Source organism: Neophocaena asiaeorientalis, unplaced genomic scaffold, assembly GCF_003031525.2.
Source record: "Neophocaena asiaeorientalis asiaeorientalis breed wild unplaced genomic scaffold, Neophocaena_asiaeorientalis_V1.1 scaffold427, whole genome shotgun sequence".
In the NCBI taxonomy this organism is placed as follows: Eukaryota; Metazoa; Chordata; class Mammalia; order Artiodactyla; family Phocoenidae; genus Neophocaena; species Neophocaena asiaeorientalis.
The window spans coordinates 2124098-2149164 of NW_020172280.1; the positions used below are offsets into that span (position 1 = coordinate 2124098).

Genomic DNA, 25067 nt, shown 5'->3' on the forward strand with positions numbered 1-25067 from the left:
AGCCCATCAATGCTGCTCCCGTGGCAAAGATGTCACAAGGAGAGAAAAGTACAGGCCAATATCACTGATGAACATAGATGCAAAAATCCCCCTCGTGTTTTTCCATCCACTGTCAGCTCACACCTTCCACCCTCCAGAGCAGGGCGGTGCCACTCGGCCCTCACATTGCCATTCCTCCTTCAGCTGCTTCCTGTCAGCTGGATCTGCTAGGGGTGTGCTGCTGCTTTCCCCTTTGTCTGGTATGCACGAGGTATACTCTCTCCTCTACCAGGAGCTCCCTCCCTCTGCCTTCAGAGAGAAAGAAGGCTCCTGGCTCCATCGCTCCACCTTGCCCCAGACTCAGCTCTTCCCAGAAAACACATGAGCCAGGCTCAGTCTCCACCAAGAAAGCCAACGAGTGGAGGACTGGCATTCCCAGCTCCGGAGTGATGTTCACCAAGGACGCCATCGTGTGCCTCACGCACCATCTGCATGTACCATGCGTGGTGCAGTGAGTCGTCAGTGTTCTAGGGCACAGCAGGCCACCTTCAGCCTGTCAGGCCTGAAGCTTAGAGCCCCAGCAGCAGATCTGGGTTCTGCGTCTGCCAATTCCTAGCTGTGTAACATTGGGCAAGTTACTTAACCTCTCTGTTTCTCCATCTATAAATGAAGACCATCACTTCCTCAGCACGCGGTGATAAGAATTAAGTGAGATGCCTGGCATGTGACAAATATTGTACTTTTAACAAAAAGGGATGCATTTATATGTAGTGGCATTTGATATAGCTCACCTTCACTGCTGTCGCTGCACCCTTTTAAAACTCCTCTCATTACCTATCCACAGAGAAAACAACAAGTAAACAAGATGAATGCTCCTAGCAGCCTGCACCATGTAATTCCAATCAGGGGCCGGTTCTTTTGATCCCAGTTTCTGAATGTCACGAGTTAGGGCTCTTCCGAGAATCTCTGTCCCTCTTTTGACCCTCCCATCGGAGCTGAAATGAACTAACAGAACATCTCAGCTCAAATCCGGGCTCAACACAGAGCAAAAGGCTTGAGCTGCTCGCTCAGTTCACCTTCAGTCTGGTCAACTGTGGGGGGACCTGCCTGGGAGAAAAACCGCTTTCTGCCAAGTAAAATAAGCTGACTTAGGTGCCCTGCAAAGCCCCACCTCAGTCAAGGTTGACTCTTAATTACTGGAACTTTTTGGAGAGTGAGGAAGACATCACTCCTCCCCCCATCCTTTCCCAGATCCCTTTATCTTTTCTAGCAGTGCCCTGAGGTCAGTGAAGTAAAGGGTCTTTTCCAATCCCAACTGCTTGAATTTAAACAAATTCTGTCCACCAAACCTCAACTGTAATCACCAGCTTTGCAAACCACATACAACAAAAAAGAACACAGCCTGAGGGTTAACCTCTGCACCCCAATTCCCACAGTCCTCTTGCTTTGGGCCGTTACACCTGTCCGGGGAGAGGTTTCCTCCACTCGAGAAGAAAGCCAAGAAAGCAACCAGTGGAAGAAAAGCACCTCGTGTTCAGGTAGCAAATGCCACCCGGAGCCCAGCAAGTCGGTGAAGATGGGTTGCTAAGATTTCATTAAGCAGAAAGCATCTCTCTTTTCAAACTGCCAAGTCACACAGGTGAGCAATTAAGCAACTGAAAGGGAAGAAGGGAAAGGTTTCCTAAGGACCATTTAAAAATGCAAAGCACGTTATCTGTAACACTGTGCAGGGCACTTAATTAACTACGTGCCCCAAGTAAGCATCTAGCCTGGCTTTCCTGACCACCAAGACTCCAGAGAGGAGGAGCTGGCCAGCCTTTGGGTGTGGGTGTCCCAGGGGTGTGGGTGAAGGTGGGCGCTCACCGCCACAGAGCTAGTCAGAAGCAGGGGCAGGGCAGTCCCCCAGATCTGGGCTGTCCACCACTGGAGCCACCAGCCACTGGCGGAGACTTTTTCAATTTATTAAAATGGAATAACATGTAAAATTCAGTTCCTCATTTGCACGGGCTGTATCTCACGTACACAACAGCCACACGGGGCCAGTGGCTTCCGCATTGGACAGCGCAGAACTGAATGTTTCTGTCAGCACAGAGAGTTCTACTGGACAGCACCCCTTCCGATCACGAGACTCCCCAAGCTCTTTCCAGTCCACCAGGGTTTGGGTCTCACTTTCACCGCAGGTATGCATCCATCGAGCACTGTGAAACTGGGTCAGTGGGACAGACCAGCTTTTCTTCTTAATGCAACAGCAGAGAATAGAAAATATCATGTCAGGATCGTGTGCTGAGGACCTAAGGGGAAGTGCCAGGTGACAAAACGTTTTCAATTTGATTCCATTTCATTTACATACACACACGAGCGCATGTATGCTCTGCATATCAATGTGTTTATAGTTTTATATCTACCGGGCCACTATGTAAAATATATTTCTTCCTGTGGTCAGGGTCAGAAAAAGTTAGACCCTCTGCACCAAAGCATGCTCCTTGTCCGTAGGTATTTGGGTGCTTTCATCCCCACTCACCTTCCCCTTTTTCTGGATGACTCAAATCACGAGAGAGTGAGGTCGAGTGTCTTCTGCAGAGCGACACACATGAGTTTTCCTCCAGACCTGATTTACCCTGTGTGCTCTTCCCTGTTAATCCATTGCCCCTGGGCACCGAGCCAAGAAGCTGGAAGGCCCAGGCACCTGTCTGGGCTCCAGGGCCCACACACGGGCAGGGGCAGAGGGCAGGCTGGGCAGACACACCCACAGCGAAGCCGATGCCCATTCTGTGGCTTGTGAAGTCCGGCTCTGCTACATTTACAGCCGAACAAAGAACTGTCAGATCATCAACAACAAAGCTTAAGAAATGCCCAGAAATCATTCTTGCTCCCTTAGACCACACATTCCTCCCACTCCAGCTGTAGTTCTATTGTTCACAGAGGCCAAAAGAAACTAGAATACCCTTTCCCTCGTTGAGGTGGTTAATTTTATGCATCAACTTGGCTAGGAAATGATACCCAGATATTTGAGCAAACATTATTCTAGATGTTTCCGTGAAAGTGTTTTTTAGATGAGATTAACATTTAAATCAGCAGACTCTAAGTGCATTATTCTCCATAATGTGGGTGGGCCTCATCTAATCAGTTGAAGACCCTTACTAGAAAAAGACTGATCTCCCCTTAAGAAGAGGGAATTTTGCCAGCAGACGGCCTTCAGACTTGAACTGCAAAACTCGCTCTTCTCTGGGTCTCCAGCCTGCTGTCCTGCCCTGCCGGTTTCAGACTTGCCAGTGTCTACAACTGCATAAACCAATTTCTTAAATCTTTCTCTCTCCTTCATTCATACACACACACACACACACACACACACACACATATACATATATACACACATACAGTTGACCCTTGATCAATACAGGTTAGAATTGCGTGGGTGCCCTTACAGGCAGATTTTTTTTCAATAGTAAATACTACAGTCCTACACAATCCACGGTTGGTTGAATCCATGCAGGCTGCAGATACAGAGGAACTGTGGAGATGGGCGGCCGACTATGTGTTACATGCAGATTTTCAACTCTGCGCAGAGTTGGCACCCGTAACCCTCACGTTGTCCAAGGGGCAACCGCATACAAACACACGAACACACATCCCGTTGGTCTGCTTCTCTGGAGAAAGAGAAGTTTCCCGAACTAATACACACTCAATATTCTGCCCCAAAGAAAAAACCCTCCTCACTGTTCAAGGCATTCTCTCAAATGCCACCTCCTCTGTGCAGCAACCCCTGATTTCCTCGGCCAACATAACTGCTGCTTCTGTGCTCATTTCTGTAAGGTACTCCTTGTGCACATTTTTGCAAACCTAATTCTTAACTAGCCTTGTGCCATCGTTAAGATTGAGAATCTAAATCCTGTCATTCAAAGCTTGGTCCATGGGGCTTCCCTGGTGGCGCAGTGGTTGAGAGTCCGCCTGCCGATGCAGGGGACACGGGTTCGTGCCCCGGTCCGGGAAGGTCCCACGTGCCGCGGAGCGGCTGGGCCCGTGAGCCATGGCCGCTGAGCCTGCGTCTGGAGCCTGTGCTCCGCAACGGGAGAGGCCGCAACAGTGAGAGGCCTGCACACCGCAAAAAAAAAAAAAAAAAAAAAAAAAGTTTGGTCCATGAACCAGTGGCATCAGCATCCCCTGGAAACTTGTCAGAAACGCAGAATCCCCATCCCGGACCTAGGGAACCAGAATCTGCCATTTTAACAGGACGCTCAGGTGGTTTATATCACATTAAAGTTTGAGAAGCCCTGTTTTAAACAAAGCTCCGTAACTTTGAGGAGCTTTTAAAAATACCAATTGCTACCATCAGAGGCTCTGATGTAATTGGTCTGGGACGCAGGCTGGGTACCCAGGATGCTGAAAACCTTCCCAGGGGTCCCTACTGTGTAGCCAAGCTTGAGAACCATCATATAAAACCAACCCCTCATTTTATAAGAGGAATTGAGACCGGAAAAATCAAGAGACGGTCAGGCTGCAAAGTGAGTTAGCATCAGGAACCGGGCCCCCCGCAAGGTTTCCTGTCTCCCTAAAAACGTAAAGGAAAGAGAAAAAGATCCATATGCACTGTCAGCAAATTTAAAATGAAACCTGGATCATACAACGCCCGGCGGACGCAAGACACTGCCATGACACCACGCAACTCCTCTGTAAAGAGGCACCAACAGGATCCTCTAGGAACACAAAGAACCACTCGGTTTAGGCTGGATCTCAGGAACCCTTCCCATTTTTAATGACTGTCCAACATTGAAACCAAGTGTAAAATTAATGCTGGGAAAGGTGGAGTCACCCTGCTCTAGGGTGACCCAGAAATGTCCTATGTCGACACAGATCCTTTCTCTATTGGCGCCTTTATCTTCCCCCGGCCCCCGATTCTTTGCTTACGTAATTCCTGTGGAAGGTACAAGATGGTATTATTGCACTGCCTAGTGTTCCCATATGGCACGGATTTTTCATCTGAGTTGGGAGATGACAGGAAGAAAAGATGGGAGGAGTAAACAGAGTGATTTTCCTTTCAAACCCTCTCTGCGCTTATCTTTACGCCGACCAGGTGAAGCCCAGTAATTCCTCTGCCAGGGTTATGATCAGTAACACCAGGTTTTCCACCCAGTTTATTCCCATCATGTGCTCTACCTTTTAGGAAGGGTGACTGAGGTGCAGAGGGAGCCCGTCTCGGGCGGACACCAGCGTGAAAAGTGGCTGCACCCAGACGACGGCTCACGAATGACAGGGTGGCATTCTCTATAACCACCTCCTATAAACTGTCCCCAGAACAAGTTCTGGCCTGGAGTTGCCCGGAGGAAATGTGCCTTTGATCGGCTGCTGACAGAACAGTAGTTCTTCCTGGGCAAAACTACATCCTCCCTTAGCGCCGTGGAGGACGATCTCTGCACGAGGCACCTGCAGACAAAGCCAACCCAACCTACTGCGCGGATACGCTTATGCCCCGAAATCACACCAAACCCACTCAATTACTAGCTTGGCAGCTGGTAGTAGCAGCTACCCCTACAGATGTGCTCTCAGCAGTGATAATAAAGGAAAAAAAAGAAACCCACACCATCAAGGGCACAATGTGCACGGGCGGGTGTGCACGCGCGCGCACACACACATACACACAGAGGTGCTCACACAACTTAGGCTAACAGCCTTCCCACCAAGCCACACCAGTCGGGCCACTTTGCCCCCAGAACACATCTCCCTTGCAGATAAAGGGAAACTTTATCTTCCTGGTATAAAGGAGAGCTGTGTGTATTTGTGTAACAGGTTAAAAAACAACAGGTCAGAGTAGTCAACCATGACAGCGGTAGTAATGAAACAGCACTTAAAAACCACATCACTTTGCCCAATCAGTGCCATGCTTTTAAAGCGAGTTGTTGGAATAGATCTACCAGGTGGGAACTCTTATACACTTGGCTCCCGCGCCTGCATTTTACAGTGAAGGTAATGAAACGTCTAGAGAGGTGAGGTCACTCACCCAAGGTCACAGCTAATTAACTGTGCTGTCGGGATAAGAATGGCCCGTCCAGGCCCCCAGGCCAACACCCTCTGGCTGTACCACATCCCCACCAAAGCCCAGGAAGGAGTTCCAGAAGACGGTGATGATGTGTTTCCCAGAACAATGGTTCTGAAGCTGCTCACCGGCTACACCAGCACAGGTCTGGCTAAAGCGAAAACTTCCTGCAGAGAAAAGGGTGACTGAAAACTGGAAATACTTCCACTGCACCATCCCTATATTTCTTTGGAGGGCTGAAGCCAATAAGAGCTTCACTTCCCATCCCGGGGCAAAGTCAGGAGGCAGCAGAAAAGGATGGGGCTGCCCCAGCTCCTTCCAGCAGCGTTTGGCCTTTGCCTGCACGAGGTTAGAATTACAAATAAATCACCCCAGAACCAAGAGCCTATGGCTCCTCCCCAGATTCATTCACTCCCAATTATCAACAACAGCAGAGCTTCTATACCTTCATACATCCACTTCCACTTCCTGGAAGACTGCCTTTCCCCTTCAGCCAAGGCTGGACTAATTTTTACACATCACAAACGTCTGCACGTGCCTGGAGACAGCTGTCCCAGATTCAAGGGATCTCAGAATATAAGAACTGGAGGGTCATTCCAACCAAACATTTTTCCCCATGTTACTGTCTCTTTCTGTTGAAAAAAAAAAAAAAATCAATGTATTTTTTCCATTAAGACCATATTTTTAAAAACTGAAAATCGAGAGAAGAAATAAAAATCCATATTCCCACAGCCCTATGATAACCAGTGTTAGAATTTTGGCTGATTACCTACCAGGCTTTAATTTTTTGGGCCTGTGTGTTCTAAACAAGGCTATCATCATCATATACAAATACTTCTGAATCCTTTTTCTTTATCTACCATTATATCATAAAAATTCCCCACATTGCTACAGTCTTCCTCTACATAATTCCAATGGCTATTTAGCATTTAATCAACTATATATACCATATTTACCCAACTGCTTCCCTACTGTGGAACATTTATGTTTGTTTCTAGTGTTTCATAACGTAAACAAGACTTCACTGAACACTATTGTGTGTGCGCATTTTTTCATCGTTATTATTCGAGGTTATTTCCTCGGGAGAGCTTCCCAGAAGTCAACCTCCCATTTTTTTCATTGTTGGAGAAACACAGGCCCAGAGTGATTAAATGTCTGTTAAGGTAAAAAGAACAGCCTCTGGGGACCCGGGTTCCATCCTGACTCAGCTGTCAACGATTAGCTGTGTGAACACCAATGAGCCAGTCAACTCCTCTGAGACTCAGTTTCCCTTGGGTGTTAGGGGATAGGTCCCTCCAAGACATGTCACGGTGTCTCTGTCCACCATTCCACACAGCCTCCCCTGAGACACCAAATCACCGGAATCACCGGCCCGTCTCCCTTCTATCTGTCTGCTTTTCACACCAGCTGCTCAGGAGAAGGACTTGGTCGAAGCCCATCGTGAGACCAGACTCGTTTAAGCAGACGGGGCCGTGCAGGCCAAGCCTATGACTTGCAAACTGCAGCAGCCACATTGGCTGTTCCTCCCCCTGCCCCGGTCCTTGGCACTGCTTGCTGAAGCCAGGTCAGCTGTGGAATTCAACAGCCCTCCCTTCATACCTGAGTGAGCTGACCAGAGGGCAGCGTGACAACAATAAACACACCCAGGCCCGCGCTTGGGGACTTCCCAGAATTCAGCCATGCGGGGGAGGGAGCTGGCCTGAGTCTCCTATCAGGGTTCTCCAGGACACTAAAGAGGCCGCTGTGCCTGCGACCATTAGTCACATCCCCCATGGGTCCCTGCAGGTGAAAACATAGCCCTCAGCCCAGAACACATGGAACCAAGGGAGGACTACCTCGTCCACACAAGAGTTTGCCATTTATTTTTGGCCTCTTTCAACAATGAGTTCTAATCAGTAGAGAAGGGGAGACAATGAGACAACATTTTCTCAATCTCTCAACATCCTGTTTGACACATGCAGTTCCCCAGCTACTGTCCCCACAGTGATGGAATAGATGACGTGAGCGCCAATTTAGTCACCATTTCCCCCTTTTCACGCTACGTCTGCGAAAGCCCCATGGACTTCGTGCATATAGTGCTGGAAAAGACGCAAGCTTCCGAGTCAGGCAGTCCTACGCCGAATTCTGATTCCACTTCTCCTTAGCCGGGTGAACCTGACAAAATACCCTGTTTCACAGAATCTAAGCCACCACTGCCAAGACCTATGATGATTTTCCTTACTACCAAGAAAGAAAAGCCACTGCCAATTGAACTACGACCTGACATCGATTACAAGTCAGGTCCCTATTTTAGATGTTGAAGTGTGAAAAAAAAGGTGTCTTAGAATCAATGATTGTGACATTTAACCTCTCTCCAATCAAACTTCTCACTTGTAAGATGGAGACGCTAAATGCCCACCGTGAAGCTTGGTTGTGAGGTGGGAGTGAGGTGACACTTGTGTCTGACTCTGGACCTGGTATGAAGTACTCAATAAAGTGTTAGCTCCTCATCTCATTCCAAAAGGGATGGGTAGGTTCTAGATAGATTATAAGCTCTTTTCAGAATAGTAATCATATCTTATATGTCTTTGACCTCTTCTCACCCCCAATGACCAAGAACAATGCCATACACATTGTAGGCACTTAATAAATGGATTGTGAATACAAGTACTGAACTAGTTTGAAAACTGATAAATGCCCCTGTTGGAGGGTGTGACCCCTGCAATCCCACTGGCTCCCCCAGCACCTGGAGGTGATGAGCACACCTGGCAGTGTCATCCTGGGTCACAGGGGCTGGAAAGGAGAAAAGCAAATGCCAGGTGCTTGGGTGCACATCCCCCGTGGAACCCCCCATGGGCAGGCTGTGGACGGCGGCCCACTGCACTGGGGTCAGCACCCGTGGCTACGTCTCAGGTCCACAGACAAACGCGGCACTGTGGTACCCGCAGGCCTCGCGGGGAAAGCCGGGCTGCCTCTGTGCCCTCGATATGAACGGCTGTGCATATTAAGTCAGACAGGCTATGTCCCCAGGGGCTCTAAACCTGTCCCCAGGACTCCCTGGGAGCAACACCGTGCCGTGTACACAGATGTCCCATGTGGGTGGTGCTGGAAGGAACAAAAGTTCAAACAAGCAGAATCGTATGGCGCTGGGTTTTTTTTTCCCAAAATGTTAACACCTGCTGCTTTTTTCTCCTCTGGTGCCCCAGCTCTGTTGGAAAAGGAGGAGAGACAGAGCAGGGAAGAACAATCTCATTTTCCACCACCCACTTTCGATTATTCATAGTCCTGTAGGAGATGAGAGCGCTGCCAGTGACAAAGTTAAATGACAAGTCTTCTAAAATCCTGACGCTGCGTGTGCGCTCACACCCTCACAAAGGCACTCACCGCTCCCTCCAGCTCCAATTAGCTGGAATTTCACAGACCCGATTCCCTAAGGAACACTCACACAGATGGGTATTGCTTTCACAAAGTTAATGGGACTTGAAGGGGGAAAAAAGCAATAATAATTACCAAAATAGTAATTACCTATTCGCTGAGGCTTCACGCTTGAGTGCCTGTATAGCCTGTCCCCTCCCGGGAAGGGAGGACTGAGGGAGCGGCCAGAGGAGGAATTGAGTGAGAACGTTCATTTCGCCCAGAGCTGCAGTGTTGGCCGTGGAGAGGAGAGGGAGGCAGTATTCTCCCCCATGCCCAGGCCCCAGAACCGGCAGGAAGTGTTCTCTTGGGTTCTCTCGGGATTAAGGGGCCTGAATCTAGTCCCTTCCCCCACTACCCCCAGGTGCAGACTCTAAGTCCTTTGGCTTCTCTGTGCTTTGGGCTCTACATTGGCCAAAAGCAAGGAAAACCTCAGGGGGTTGCTGAGAGGCTAAGGAAGCCTCTAGCGAGAGAAGTCTCTAGCGAGAGAAGCTGCATTCCTGGCCTGGCATCACTCAGCCTCATCTGTGCCACCTGCTACCCAAAGCCCCTGGGAGGACCCCAAGGTGGGGCATAGTGTCACTTATCTGGTTGTGCACTCCTGACAGTTAAAGGGGATTTTAGGAGGCTTTCCACAGCACTTCTCCTTCTTATTAATAAGTCCTTACTAATAAATAGGGAAAGTGGTACCTACACGTCATTAAACATCCACTAATTACTTATGAGACTCCAATAACCCACACTATGGACTCCCCAACATCCCAATCCTGGAAAAAAAGGAAACACACCCGAAAGTTTGGATTTCTCAAAAATCCCTGTTTACATCAAGCATCAATGGCTGCTTTGTTCACAGCCGAATCCCCAGGCTAGGGATGAGGGCAGTCCATTAAAAGTTTCTACAATGATGGAAATGTTCTATGCTGCGGCGTCCAATATGGTAGCCTCCAGCTAGCCACGTGTGGTTTTCGAGCGCTTGAAATGTGGCTAGGGCAACTGAGGACCCGGATTCTTTACTTTATTTAGTTTTAATTTATGTAAATTCATAGAGCCATGTATTGCAAAGCATAGATCCAGAGAGTGCCTGGTATACAGCTGGCGCTCAATGAAGATTTGTTCAAGGGAAGAATGAATGGACAGTAGCTCACCATAATGTCCTGATTAAGCAGGATTCCCATGTTTTTTGAGCACTCACTTTAAACAAATCCCTGTTTATGTCTACAACCTTCTGAGTTAGGTATGTTTATTATCTGTTTTACACATAAAGAAACAGAGGCTCAGAAGAGTTAAGTGGAGAACTGCCAGCCACGTAGAATGTGGCAAGGCCAGGACTCGACGCCAGGCCATACACAGGACGGGGCAGCCTCTTAAAACTAGTCAACTTTTCCCCTGATGACAAAAGTATCTGGATACCTCACTTTACTTTCTACAAATGACACCAAATTCAACATTTTTTTTGGAAACCTGGAAAAGGAAAGAACTTTTCCTTATGACAGACAGCAATGGATATGCAGAGTGTCACGGGTGGGGATCTTCTGAGAGCCTAGCCAGCGCGCTCACCTAGCAAGGCCCTGTTAACTGACTCTGGGTCCCAAGCCGAGAACTAACTATACATGCCATCACTGGGGCCGTTCCCTAAAACCATCGCCCACGCGGCAGACTCCTCTGCTGTGGCTTCCTGGTCGTCATCTCCACGAGTTCTCACCTCCTAATGCTGCCAAGCACGTCCACCTCTCATGCACTGAGTGTCCTTCTCCAAGGAGAGTCCTTCATCCCTTCTCACACGGTGACTCACGGCCGCAGCCCGCCTTGCCCCTTGGACCACAAGGGCCTCGACCGTGTAACAGAAAGACGCCCACCATCCGACACAGCACAAAACCAGAAACTGAGCACGACCTATAGTGGTCGTACAGGAAACGTAATTTTTCCTGAGTGCTGCTACAGAGCCAGGTGGTTCCCTGAAGAGGATTTTACATCACAGAGGCTTCTACAACTCCCTTTCAGTTATTTAAATCCGACCCGCTGGTCCCATATAAGCCCCACCTCCTCCAAAGGTTCTTCCCAAACCCTTCAGCCCTCAGGAATTCCTCTGTCCTCAGCTCTGAGGCAACATCCATTATCTGCAAGGCCACCTCCTCAGGGACCCAGGCTGCCTGAGGGGACGGGCGCTGGGGACCAGTGTGGCCTTTTCTCACAGGCGCTGTGCATTTCAGCTCTAACCTCAAACTCCTCCCTCATCAAAACAAAAGCTCATCAATGAACCTGGGCCAGCCCTTCTAGAGAACATGGCAATACTTCACCCCCTATCAGAGGAAGCCCCTTCCAAGTCTCACTCTGTTGCATCTCCCATTCCATCCACACAGAACTTTTTTTTTTTTTCTTTTGCGGTACGTGGGTCTCTCACTGCTGTGCCCTCTCCCGTTGCGGAGCACAGGCTCCGGACGCGTAGGCTCAGCGGCCATGGCCCAGCCACTCTGCGGCATGTGGGATCTTCCCGGACCAGGGCACGAACCCGTGTCCCCTGCATCGGCAGGCGGACTCTCAACCACTGCGCCCCCAGGGAAGCCCCACACAGCACTTTTTATGAAGAGAATTCTGTTCAAACATTTTCTCTACTTTTCCTCTTTGTTGTAGCACCCTTTACAGACTGGCACTGTCAGGCTGCCCGGGTAGCCAACCCTCAATCCAATACTGATATTTTGGGGTTACTCAACTGCCTTAAGCAAACACTTCCTGCCATTGCAGTATAACGATTCATACCGTACTTAATCATATGTTTTGTTGCACTGCTGTGTGCCTGTGTACGCTTATCTTCTCTCAAGAACAAAGGCCATAAAAGAAAAATAAATGAAAAAAAAAAGAGAGAGAAACACTCTCCAGACACTGGACAAAATAAGTAACTGTAACTGAAAGGTCCTAGAGCACTTCTGAAAATCTTCAAATTGGGAATGTCCCTCAAAGGGTGTTCTGTATCTCATCAGGGCCCAGGGCAATGCGGGAGCGCTAGTGTCAGCATCCGTTCACATGACTGTCTCGCTCTTTTAAATAGTGAACCATTTCAATGAATATTTGGCAAAGCTAATTTCACTTGGGATGGAGAATTAGTTCAGCTGTATCTAGTTCCAAAATCAAAAATAGAGAGAAGTCTTTAAAAGCCCCCAGAAACCTACCCCTAACTTAACAACATAAAATCGTAAAACCATTGCTACTAACTCAATAGCAAGATGACAAACAGCCCCATTTAAAAATGGTCAAGAGGGCTTCCCTGGTGGCGCAGTGGTTGAGAGTCCGCCTGCCGATGCAGGGGACGTGGGTTCGTGCCCCGGTCTGGGAGGATCCCACATGCCGCGGAGCGGCTGGGCCTGTGAGCCATGGCCGCTGAGCCTGCGCGTCCAGAGCCTGTGCCCCGCAACGGGAGAGGCCACAGGAGTGAGAGGCCCGCGTACCGCAAAAAAAAAAAAAAAAAAAATGGTCAAGAGATCTGAATAGATATTTCACCAAGGAAGATATATGACTGGCTAATGAGCACATGAAAAGGTGCCCGACATTATTAGTCATTAGGAAATGCAAATCAAAATCATAATGAGATACCCCTATGCACTATCTATAATGGCTACAAGCAGGAAGACTGACAGTATCAAGTGTGGGTGATGATGTAGAGAAATGAGAATTCCCTACCTAGCAAGTAGGAATACAAAGTGGTACAGCTGCTTTGGAAAAGTCGGGCAGTTTCTTAAAGAATTAAATATACATACCATATAACCCATCAATTTCACTCCTAGATACCTGTTCAAAAGAAATGAAAACATGGGTCTACCAAAGACTTGTACGCAAATGTTCACAGCAGCATTATTCACGATAGCGAAAAACTGGAAACAATACAAATACCCATTGAATGGTGAATGGTTAAACAAAATGTGTTCTATCCATACAATGGATTATCACTTGGCAATAAACAAAGAATAAACTTCTGATACATGCAACAACACAGACTAACTTCGAAAACATGCTAGGTGAAAGAAGCCAGACTTAAAAGACTACATATTGTATGACTCCATTTATACAAAATTGCTAGGAAAGGCAAAATGTTAGAAACAGAAAGCAGGTCAGTGCTTGCCTGGGGCTACGAGTGAGAGCAGGAATTGTCCAAAAACAAGCATGAGAAAACTTTTGGAGATGTTGGAAGTATTCTAAACCTTTTTGTGATGATAGTTTCACAATCATATACGTTTACTAAAAATCATGAAATCACTTACAGTGGGTGACTTTAAGACATATAAATCATATCTCAATGAAGCTGGGGTTTTTGTTTGTTTTGTTTTTCTAAAAAGCAATGCTAAAGCTGCAACTTAATCTGGGGCTTCAAAACTACAGTTTCAGTTTATGGATATTATGCTCACGACAAGAGCATCTCCATAGCCTAAGGGCTATTACGTTGGAAATTGGAAATTTAAAAAACAGTTCATATCATTTTAATGTAAAGTCATTTTTCCACGTTTTTTTCATACTCATTAACAATTCTCAAGGAAAGTCTAAACCCCAAGGCATCCCAGACTTGCCCAAACCTGAGGGACGAACTCCCCCAAAGCCCTGTTGACAGGTGTAGAACCATCAGGGCGAGGGGTCAGCGTGGCTCTCAGCGGTGAGTGTGGCCAAGTCTCTTCCCAACATTCCCTTTGGCTTGAGTCTGAAATAAAAAGAACCCCCCACCCCCAAGGTCTTCTGGCTTAGAGAACGATGTTCAGTGAGTGCTCTCCTAGGGGCCCACACCATCAGCTGAGCTCCCCAGAGCTGCTTCTCCACCAACAAGTCTCTCCAAGCCCACGTCGGTGTGACGCGTCTGCCAGGTGTCTCATGGCCCAGCTTGCCTGGCCAGGTGGCGTTGATCCAGCCACAATCTGTACTCGTCAGGATTCCCCAGGGAAACAGAACCAATAGGATATGTATACATAGAGGGGGGGTGGGGTTTATTTTTAAGGAATTGGCTCATGCCATGATGGGGCTCATGCCATGATGGGGATTGGCACTTTGCAGGACAGGCCAGCAGGCTGGAGACCCAGGAAGAGCTGATGTCGCAGTTCCCAGCAGGAAAGCAGCCTGAAAGCAGAAATCCTTCTTCCTCCGGGACCTCAGTCTTTCCTGGCTCCTTAGAGGTCCTAAGCTAATACTTGAACTCAAAGGGTCTCTGTCTCCTGGTGGTCCTCTGCTGGCACATGCCACACGGGAGGTGGCACTCAACAAGGCTTGCAAACCTACAGACGACCATTAAACTCCATGGAGTGGGTCACATTTACCTGCTCTCCCATCACCGACTTTCAACATATGCACACCCTACATTTAATAATGCTAACGAGGTTGGCATCATCTCATCATGACATATATTTTTCTCTCTGCTGTTTTACTACGGTCATTACAAGAGCAGCAAAATGCCAAATGTGTATTTCACAAAGTAGGTAAAGAACCTATGTGATTAAGAAATGTCTACATCTGTAAAGTCTTCACCCAAGTCTATGTTCTCATAATCAGCACCTTTGTGGAGTGTGGCCCAGCTCAGAATGACCACTCAATCCCTCCACCTCCACTGCCCTCCAGGAGAGTGGTCCCCCGCATTGCAAGATAATCTCCAAAAAGACTGAGCCGGGAGATAGCATCAGGCACAAGCAGGGACACCTGGGGTGGGGAGCAAGGCGAGGACTGCACTTTTCAGGTGGCTGAACCAGTAATATTTCTGTTTGGGAGCGACATGTGGACAGTGTTCTGCCCATCACACGAGCCCAGGAAGCAGAGGAGGCTGCTCTAAAGAGGGATGGGTGATGAAGGTGACACATGGAGAGGAGCAGAGCACAAAATGGTAAAATTCCAGGAGTTCGTGGTTTCCAGGTACCTACTGAGACCCAGCTACATCCCTGCCCCGAGTTCCATGAGACAGCCCTGCATCCTTCCCACGGTGATGATAAAGTTTCACAGGAGGATGGTGAGTTCCTGGTAACACCATCAGCACTTTCTAGATCACGTATCCATGAAGCAAGCACTAGATTTTCAGCCAAGACAGCACCTGAAGCTTGGCTTATGCATATTTCCTTTTTAAAATAAAAAAAAGTTTAACTGTATTTTCTGAGTCTAGCAGAAAGGAATCGTCTCATGAGAAAAATGAGGGAAAATAAATCTTCAGAAGCACCGTTTGGAATAGGCTAAATCACTGACCACAGTGGGAAGAAGGAGAACTAACATTTATTGAGTCTATGCAGACAGCTAAGGGGGGGCCATGGACTAGGTCTTCATCCACCCCCCTCATTTCAATTGTCATATCAACTCTATATGATAGTATCTTTAGCTCCATTTTATTGATGAAAAACAATGAGGCTCAGGAAGGACATTACCCCTCCCAAAGCCACACAGTGGTAAACTGCCAAGTCTTCCCAGTTAGTTTTGTGTATCACCACGTCTTAAATCACGATGCCGTTTGCTGGACCCTGATTTCCCTGCATCAAAATATAGAACGAATCGCCTGTATATTACGTTCTCAGCGGAACCCTAAAAACATGCTATTCACTTTCACTTTTGTTGTTGTTCTTTCCCAGTTTCAGGTATCAAAATGTCCAACTTCTTCATTTGGTTTCTCCCTGCTCCAATATAAACATCTGCAGAACTGTCCGTTTGCAAAGCCAGATACCATCAACGAAATAATCCCTCACCCAAGCCTAATTTCAATTAGATAAAATGAGGCTGGCGATGCTCGACTTTTCCTAACGGCAAACAGAGTCATTTCTTTCATTTACATAATGCCCCAGAGCTTCCTCAACTCTAAACCAAATCAGCAGACCGAAATCATGTCTCTCCAGGTTCAGGGGCGGAAACTTGGAGAAAAATGCAATCACATTTACTACAGTCTTCGGACAGGCATAGAGAGAGAACAGACTTGAAGGAAGCACAGGAAATGCAGGGTTTGCTGGAGTTTCCGATGGTGACTGTCAAGTCCAAATACACAATTTCGTTATCTGCAGCCCCATCTCCGCTAGTGTGGCAACCATGACCAGTGCGGCCCCGTTTCCTTCCCGCTCTCTCAGGCCTGTCCCAGCAGCCCTTCTCAACCTTGAGCAATTTGCTGAGACTGTGAAGTAGGGCAGAAAAGGACATAGCGCTCCCAGTCTGCGGCTAATGATGCCAAACAAGTTGGGGCAAGATCCGTGTGCAGCAAGGTCAGGGCTCAATGAAACTCTGCAGCCTTATTCACTATCCCCAAAGCGCCATCCATCCCCCAGAGAGACTTTCCCCAGGGAGCCTGCACTACTATCTCCAAAAACCAGGGCAGGGACCATGAAAACAGATGTCGCCACATGACACACAAAGGCAACAGGTATTTTAACACAGCTCTCCTGCCAGGTGAACGACTCAAGGCCGTGGATGTCTTCTTTTCCCAAAGGCAGAGAGCCATCACGCCTCCGTGTCTGGCTGTGGCAGCAACCAAACCACCTGGGAGCTGGATGGAAATTCTGAATCTCAGGTCCCATCCTGGAATCTGCATTTTGACAAGATCCGCAGGTAATGCAACCGCAAATTAAAGCTTGAGAGGTACTGTGCTATTGTATGCAGGACAAAAATGTTCTGTACTGATCGACACATCCTCTTGATAAGCCAAGCATTCATTCATTCGATGAAAAGCATTCATTTGGCACTCAAGAAATATTTATAATGTGCCTATGAGGTGACTCAGTGCCTGGCACTGTCTAGGGGAGATAAGGCAACTGGGTGAGCCAAGCAGACAAAGGCTCTACCCCCTCAAAGAACTTACATTCTAACTGGGGAGACAAATAACAAAGAGAAGAACAAGCAAACAAATGAGAGAGATTATCGCCAACTGTGATAAAGAGTTCACGCAGTCATTCTACGAGCACACTCGCATTTGCAAAATGACATCTGCCCTCGATTATTCATTACAAGTTGGTATAAGCAAAAGATTGGAAACAGGAGAAAATACTTGCAAACGAATCAATGGACAAGGGAGTAATCTCCAAAATATATAAACAGCTCATGCAGCTCAATATTAAAAAAAACAAACAACCAAGTCAAAAAATGGGCAGAAGACCTAAATAGACATTTCTCAAAAGAAGACATTCAGATGGCCAAGAAGCACATGAAAAGCTGCTCAACATCACTAATTATTAGAGAGATGCAAATCAAAACTACAATGAGGTATCACCTCACACCAGTTAGAATGGGCACCATCAGAAAATCTACAAACAACAAATGCTGGAGAGGGTGTGGAGAAAAGGGAACCCTCTTGCACTGTTGGTGGGAATGTAAATTGATACAGCCACTATGGAGAACAGTACGGAGGTTCCTTAAAAAACTAATAGTAGAATTACCATATGATCCAGCAATCCCACTACTGGGCCTATACCCAGAGAAAACCATAATTCAAAAAGACACATGCACCCCAATGTTCATTGCAGCACTGTTTACAATAGCCAGGTCATGGAAGCAACCTAAATGCCCATCGACAGACGAATGGATAAAGAAGATGTGGTACATATATGCGATGGAATATTACTCAGCCATAAAAAGGAACAAAGTTGGGTCATTTGCAGAGACGTGGATGGACCGAGAGGCTGTTGTACACAGTGAAGTGAGTCAGAAAGAGAGAAACAAATACCGTATATTAACACATATATGTGGACTCTAGAAAAATGGTACAGATGAACTGGTTTGCAAGGCAGAAATAGAGACACGGATGTAGAGAACAAATGTATGGACACCAAGCGGGGAAAGGGGGAGGGGGCATGGCGGGATGAACTGGGAGATTAGGATTGACATATATACACTAATATGTATAAAATAGATAATAAGAGCCTGCTGTATAAAAAAAAAAAATAAAACAAAAACAAAAGTTTGGAAACAACCTAAATGTTGAATAATAGAGAACTGCTTAAGTAAATTTTGGCTTATCCCATACAGTGAAATACCACGCAGCCAAAAACAGGAGCGAGGATACTTTTACCTTCTGAGTTTTAAATATACATCTATGTGTATATATACACAAATTTTCAAGATCATATTGTTGCATGGTGAAAGCAAAGTATATAACAGTGAGTATAAGATGTTACTAATTGTGTGAAAAATATTTTTCAAATTCTCAACACACATATTCACCAGTCCATACTTAGAAAAGTCTTCAAAAGGAGACAAAAAAACTTATAACCGTGATTGCCTCCAGTTGAAGGATGGAGCTGGGGAACACTTCCTCTTCACTGTGTACTATTTCAAGTGTGTTAGAGCACTTGAAACTTGTACCACGTGAATCTATAACCTATTTATAGTAATTAAATAAATTCTACTTTTTAAGCAAATGCATTAAAGTAAGTGCAAGAAAAGATGGAGGCACGCAGCGCTGAGACTACAGAAGGGTATGGGTGGGGGGCGGGATTGAGGAAGGGGAAGGATTCCGGGAGGAGATACCACTGGGGCTGAGGCTGGATGAACAGGAATCCATCACACACACGAGGCAGAAGGGTATTCCTGACAGAGGCACGGACACATGAAGGAACAAGGGTCTTTCCAGGAAACACCTGCAGTTTGGTTTAGCTGAAGCGCGTGGGGTTCCAGAACCACCAGCAGGACATGAGGCTGGGCAGGCTCGTCAGAGGCCAGGTCTTGCCTGTCATGCCGAGAAGCTGGGGCTTTTCCTAGAAGTGATGAAATGGGGGAGCAGTAATGTGATCAGGTTTGCAGTTCTTCAAAGTAATTCTTGGCAGCAGAGTGGAAGGTGGATAGAGGCAAGGGTGGCGAGGGGCAGACTGAAGCTTAATTCAGATGCAGTCAGGGCCTAGCTCCTTCTACGAAGGAAGCAATGATGCAGAAGAGGGAACAGATACAAGAGGGATGAGGGGTTGGCATCAACCAGATTTGGGAACTGATACCATGAGTGGGGTAGACACACAACAAAGGATCCCTCCAACCATCTCACCTGGGCTGCCACTCTCTGACAGAAGTAAGTGCAAAAGGAGCAAGTTTAGGGGATGGGAGAGGAAGCAATGACTTGGTGGGAGACACATGTCCTTGAGCAACTCAACTCCAGCCTCATCTGTAAGATGGGGCAAACAGCTACCTTAGAGGATTATTTTAGTCAAGAAATGAAACATTTCATATAGAGCACTTACCACGTTGCACACAGTAGGTACATAACAAGAGGCAGCCCTGGATGCTGTAGAAATTATACATTGCAGAAAAGTCTCTCCAACAGAGAAATGCCTCGTTCGCTTAGGAAGGGATTTCAAGGAGCTTTTAGAAATCAAAGGAAGATGTTGTGATTCAACTGACTGCAAGTTTTATGCCTCCATACTGGTCACAGCCCCTCACCTCGACAGGCCCATGACCAGTATGGACCCAGAGCCACAGATCTCTCACCACTGCCGGGCAAGCAACTCCAAGGAGGACAGGACGACGAGGCCAGGACTAGTCAAGGTTGGCTTGTTTCAACATTAGGCAACCACTAATATCTACAAACCTCCAACGGCCAGACTGGCCCAATAACTGTTCGGGGTTTTTCACTTCCTGTGTCGTATGTGTTGAACCTCTAACTGTAACAGCACAGCACACCAAGATGACCGCCCCACCGGGTATTCGCAGGTACAATGGGAAGAAGAGCCATGTCTGGGGATTTTCCACTGAAGATGAAGCCTGGAACAAGCCTACGGTCCAGCCACATGTAAATCCAAAGCCCCCACATTTCCTACAAGCAGAGACTACCTCAGCATCAGGTAGTCTGATCACCTGTGAAATCGGGAATTAAATAAAAGTAAAAAGCCCAAGACTTAGCAAGAAAATATGAACAAACCCCTATTCCTCAGTCATAATGATTAAACCAAGGCTATTTCTTACGCCTCTGACACTTGGTTTTGAAAAGGTAGCCCACCTCAGTCTTGTCAAGGGAAAAAAAAAAATCATAGGGGTTTCTGAAAATAAGAACAGAAGAAGTTTCCAGTGATGTATAACTTGTGCCACTTCCCAAAGTCAGAGCCCCCAAATGCTTTCATGGCTAAACTACCGGAGATGGTCAGAAAACAGGAACATCCCTGTTTCCCAAATTGCCACCCTCCAGGAGACACGCTCTAGGGCTGCTCAGCGGGTCTGACCTGGAGGGCTGTGCTGGGGTGGGGATGGGAGGGGGAGGGCGGTGAGAGGGGGGGATGTGACAACAAGGTCTTTCTGATGTGATAGGTTGTAAGCCCTCTAGCAGAGACGGGGCTCGAGACGGACCCATCTTACATGAATTGCCCTCCTAGATTTATGCTATAAGATGATGATCATTTACTGAACATGCACAGATCCACTGTGAGCACAGACGTAAGCCACCCAACGTATATATTCGATCAAACAGAAAAGAAATATTGGCCAGAACCTAATGACATTCCATTCAAGGCCAAAGAAAACAGGCAACAAAGGTCAGAAGCTTAATAAAATTAACATGAAAACGGACAGCCTTGGACGGTCTCCTTAGGAATCTGCAGATGTCCCATTGGAGTCCACAACAGAATGGAATGGCCTGATGAAAGTGGTTTTCTAGGGAGAAAGAGTTCTACATTCTGGTCATAATTCTCAGAAGATAGAATTAAAATATATGTACATGCCACCTACCCTAAATCCATGCCTGTTTTTAAAAATAAAACATTCTTTCCAAGATTGCATAAATTACCCTTGGTTTCTGTTCCTTCCCAGTTCTTGCTTTCTAACTCTTTTGCCTTCTAAGTTCTGTCTCTTTCCTGGCCAACAAAATATTCCAACTTTCAAGGGTGGGCAATAACATTTTCTCGGGACCTAAGGAGTGAGCAGCCTTCCTGGTTCGTGTGAGGACTGCTGATGGACAAAAAAACATGCACTTCTTCCTCTGGGCACGGCAGGGACTCTGATACTCTGCCCTGAGATGGTCCAGTCGGCCTGGGTTAGGTGGGGGAACCCGACGGTGAAGGCTGGTAAGCTCACCCCCAACCTGCCTGTCACCAGGCCTAGGAACTACTCCTGCGGGGAATTAAGGTGGGACTATTGCATTCTTCTACGTGAAACTGGTAGCATGGGGCCTTTCCCCACACAAAGCATCCGTGCCTCTGGAACTACTGCGCTCATCCGCTAAAATTCTAAGATCCTACTCCAAATCTGCGCGGAAGACAATTCTCGAGCTGCCGCACTCGATAGTTAACTCCCTCTGCTTTTATCAAATTAGTCTTTACTAATCTATGACCACCACCACCCGCCACGAAGACGTCCTAATAGATCCCCCGCCCCCATCCAACCACTCTCACCATCCTTGCTTTCAGCGAAGAGGAAATAATTACAGCTGTCACATCTCTATAATCTCCCACTAAACTAACTCCCAGCAGGAAGAAAGGAACTATCCTAGCAGGGCGCCACAGCTGCTGACTGTCAGGCAGTCGATCGCCCCCAGGAAAACCCGAGACACGTGTGGGCCCTTTATTCCGGCGTTCCTGGGCGCGCACTCGCCTCTCGCAGGCGCGCACGCACGCACGCACACACTCGGGCACTGCACACTCAGCCGGCGACTTAGTTTTGTCTCCCTCAGGGCAGCCCGTCCCCAATCTTAAGAATTTCCTCAGCCTGGTCGACTTCCCCGGAACACACGCGCCTCCTGCAGCCTGGGCGCCACGCGCGTGTGAAAGCGCGCCCAGGTGGTGCCAGAAGGGAGAAGGGAAGCGTAGGTGTGGGGAAGGCCAGGGATAAGGAAGGAGAAAGCTCCGAGTGGGATGTGGGATCTCAGGTGCCCGGGTCGGCGTAGATGCCATGTAAGCTTCCGGGATGAAGAGAGGGCAAGAGGAGAAAAGCAGCAGGGGATGAAAGGAGCGAGGCTGGGCATGGGGTGGCGGAGGGGGAGGGGTTGCTCACCCAAGGTCTTGACTGCGATCTGCCTGGTGAGGGGCGGCGGCAGGTTGATGCACACCAAGTCCACGTCCTGATGCAGCAGCACCTCGTCAATGCGGCTGGTGTAGAAGGGGACGCTCATCTCCTTGGCCAGCTCCTCCGCTTCCTCCTGCGTGCGGCCCCAAAGCGCCTTCACCGCGAAGCCCTCGTCTTTCAGCAGCGGGATGATGACACGGGCCGTGAGGCTGGTGCCGAACACGCCCACCCCGGGAAGCATGGCTGCTCCGGCCCGTCTGGTTCTGCTTTCAGCTCGGATCTCCGGTCGAACACGCGCACGCACAGCCCTCTAGCCAGTCCCGCAGCCGGCTCGCCGCGGTGCGCCAGCCGCCGTGCACCGGGCCAGGCGCCCGGGTGCCCAGAGCGCACCGAGCCGCAGGCGGAGCAGGCTCGGGCGCCTCAGTACGGTGACTGCTGCAGTGTCCGCCACGCGGGGCTCCCGTCCTTCCCGGAGGCGGCGGCAGGGACCCCCCGCGGCGCGCCTGCGGCCCCGAAGCCCCGCGGAGCAGCAGCCTGCGAGTCGCACGCAGGAGCCTCGACACACTGCCACAGCCCGGACCGGCCGGGCTGCGGGGGTCCCCTTCCTCCCCGCCCGCCGCTCCGAATGAAATGCACTGGCGACCAGCAGGAGGCCGGCTAAGCTGGAGGCTCGGAGGGCGCCGGGCGTGGATATGGAGCTGCAGCGCGGCGGCGGCCACGACCTGGGGCCAGCCTTCTCATTCTGCTGCCATGTTCGCTCGACCGTCCACCACCGCCTTCTTCCCCTCGCCTCTTTCCAAGCCCCGCCCCAAACAAGCCAATACATCTATCGAGTCTGGGCGCGCCCTAATAGGCTAGTCATCTGTGCCTTGCAAGAGATCTGCGGGCGCCCGGGCCCCGAGAAGGCCGGGGCACAAGGCCAGGTGTGAGCAGAGGGTAATTACCACCTCCGCTCCGAGAGCGTTTCCTCCGTGCCGGGCATCACGCTAAAGAAGTTTTCTTTGCATTCTCCCTTATTCCTCGCACCGACCCTAAGGTTATAGGAAACCCATATAACCGATGATGTAACCGAGTCCTGGGAAGGTTCAGGGACTTGCGCATGGTCGCGTAACAGGTAAGCAACAGGCCTGGGATCGGAATCCAGGCTCCAGAGTTTGGGTGGCGAGCGGGGGAGTTCTCCCCTCTCCTTCTAAGAGAGCCTCCAATCGTGCGCCACCCTCTCCGGCCGCGCACGCACCGTCCAGCCGCCTTCACCCCAGACGGTGTTGTCTTGCTAAGCTCTCCTTCCCCCGGAGGTCGGCACGCACCTAGACGCTGCTGTGCTGGGCGGCCCCAATGGCGTAGGGGTCACCGAAGCGGCTGCGGCACGTGTGTGTCACGTCTGGGTTTGGAGACGGAGGGGTCGCTGGGCCAGAAGCCAAGCCAGCCTCTGGCCTCGGGCTTTGGTTCCTTCGCTGCCCCTTTCCGCGGCCTCCACTCTCCTGTCCCCCCACCTCAACCCTCTGCTCCCTTCCCCAGCCCTGGCGGAAGAGCTGCCTGGCCTTGCCGAGGCTCGCCCAGCGCCCCTGCAGCGGTGGGAACTGTGTGCACGTCTGGGTTCCTGCCATATTGGCACCTCTCATCCTGCCTGCCTGGCTCGTAGTAAGCGCTCAATAAACATTTGCTAAATAAATGAATGAATGTTCACTGAATGCCTGTTTTGCCCCCACTTGGTGGTAGGAGGGGTGACTCACGCTGAAAGGCAGGGGACCTGGCCTGTAGTCCTAAGTCTCTGGAGATGTCAGACGTCCTGTCATGTGCATCTCTCGTCTTCAGCACTCAGCTCAATGTGGCACAGGTCGGCCTGAACACAAGAGTGAAAAGTGTGATACTTGGAAGCTTTTAAAACAACAAAAGTAAACAAATGGGACCTAATGAAACTTAAAGGCTTTTGCACAGCAAAGGCAACCATAAACAAGACGAAAAGACAATCCTCAGAATGGGAGAAAATATTTGCAATGAAGCAACTGACAAAGGATTAATCTCCAAAACAGACAAACAGCTCATGCAGCTCCATATCAAAAAATGAACAACCCAATCCAAAAATGGGCAGAAGACCTAAATAGACACTTCTCCAAAGAAGACATACCGACTGCCAACAAACACATGAAAGGATGCTCAACATCACTAATCATTAGAGAAATGCAAATCAAAACTACAATGAGATATCACCTCACACCAGTCAGAATGGCCATCAAAAAATCTACAAACAGTAAATGCTGGAGAGGGCGTGGAGAAAAGGAACCCTCTTGCCCTGTTGGTGGGAATGTACATTGATACAGCCACTATGGAGAACAGTATGGAGGTTCCTTAAAAAACTAAAAATAGAACTACCATATGACCCAGCAATCCCACTACTGGGCATATACCCTGAGAAAACCATAATTCAAAAAGAGTCATGTACCACAACGTTCATTGCAGCTCTATTTACAATAGCCAGGACATGGAAGCAACCTAAATATCCATCGACAGATGAATGGATAAAGAAGATGCAGCACATATATACAATGGAATATTAGCCATAAAAAAAAACGAAATTGAGTTATTTGTAATGAGGTGGATGGACCCAGAGTCTGTCATACAGAGTGAAGTCAGTCAGAAAGAGAAAAACAAATACCATATGCTAACACATATATATGGCATCTAAAAAAACAAAAATGGTTCTGAAGAACCTAGGGGCAGGACAGGAATAAAGATACAGATGTAGAGAATAGACTTGAGG

At 48.5% G+C, this 25067-nt stretch overlaps 1 protein-coding gene across 1 annotated transcript in view; it reads right to left on the reverse strand.

Moving 5' to 3' along the window:
* Positions 1 to 22828, reverse strand: part of GFOD1 (Gfo/Idh/MocA-like oxidoreductase domain containing 1) — a 96808-nt gene extending 73980 nt beyond the window's left edge. Inside the window, exon 1 of the mRNA XM_024764285.1 lies at positions 22295 to 22828. Coding sequence (XP_024620053.1) covers positions 22295 to 22547 — 253 coding nt within the window. The 5' untranslated portion in view covers positions 22548 to 22828. The remainder of the gene's footprint in view (positions 1 to 22294) is intronic.
* Positions 22829 to 25067: the final 2239 nt, after the last annotated feature.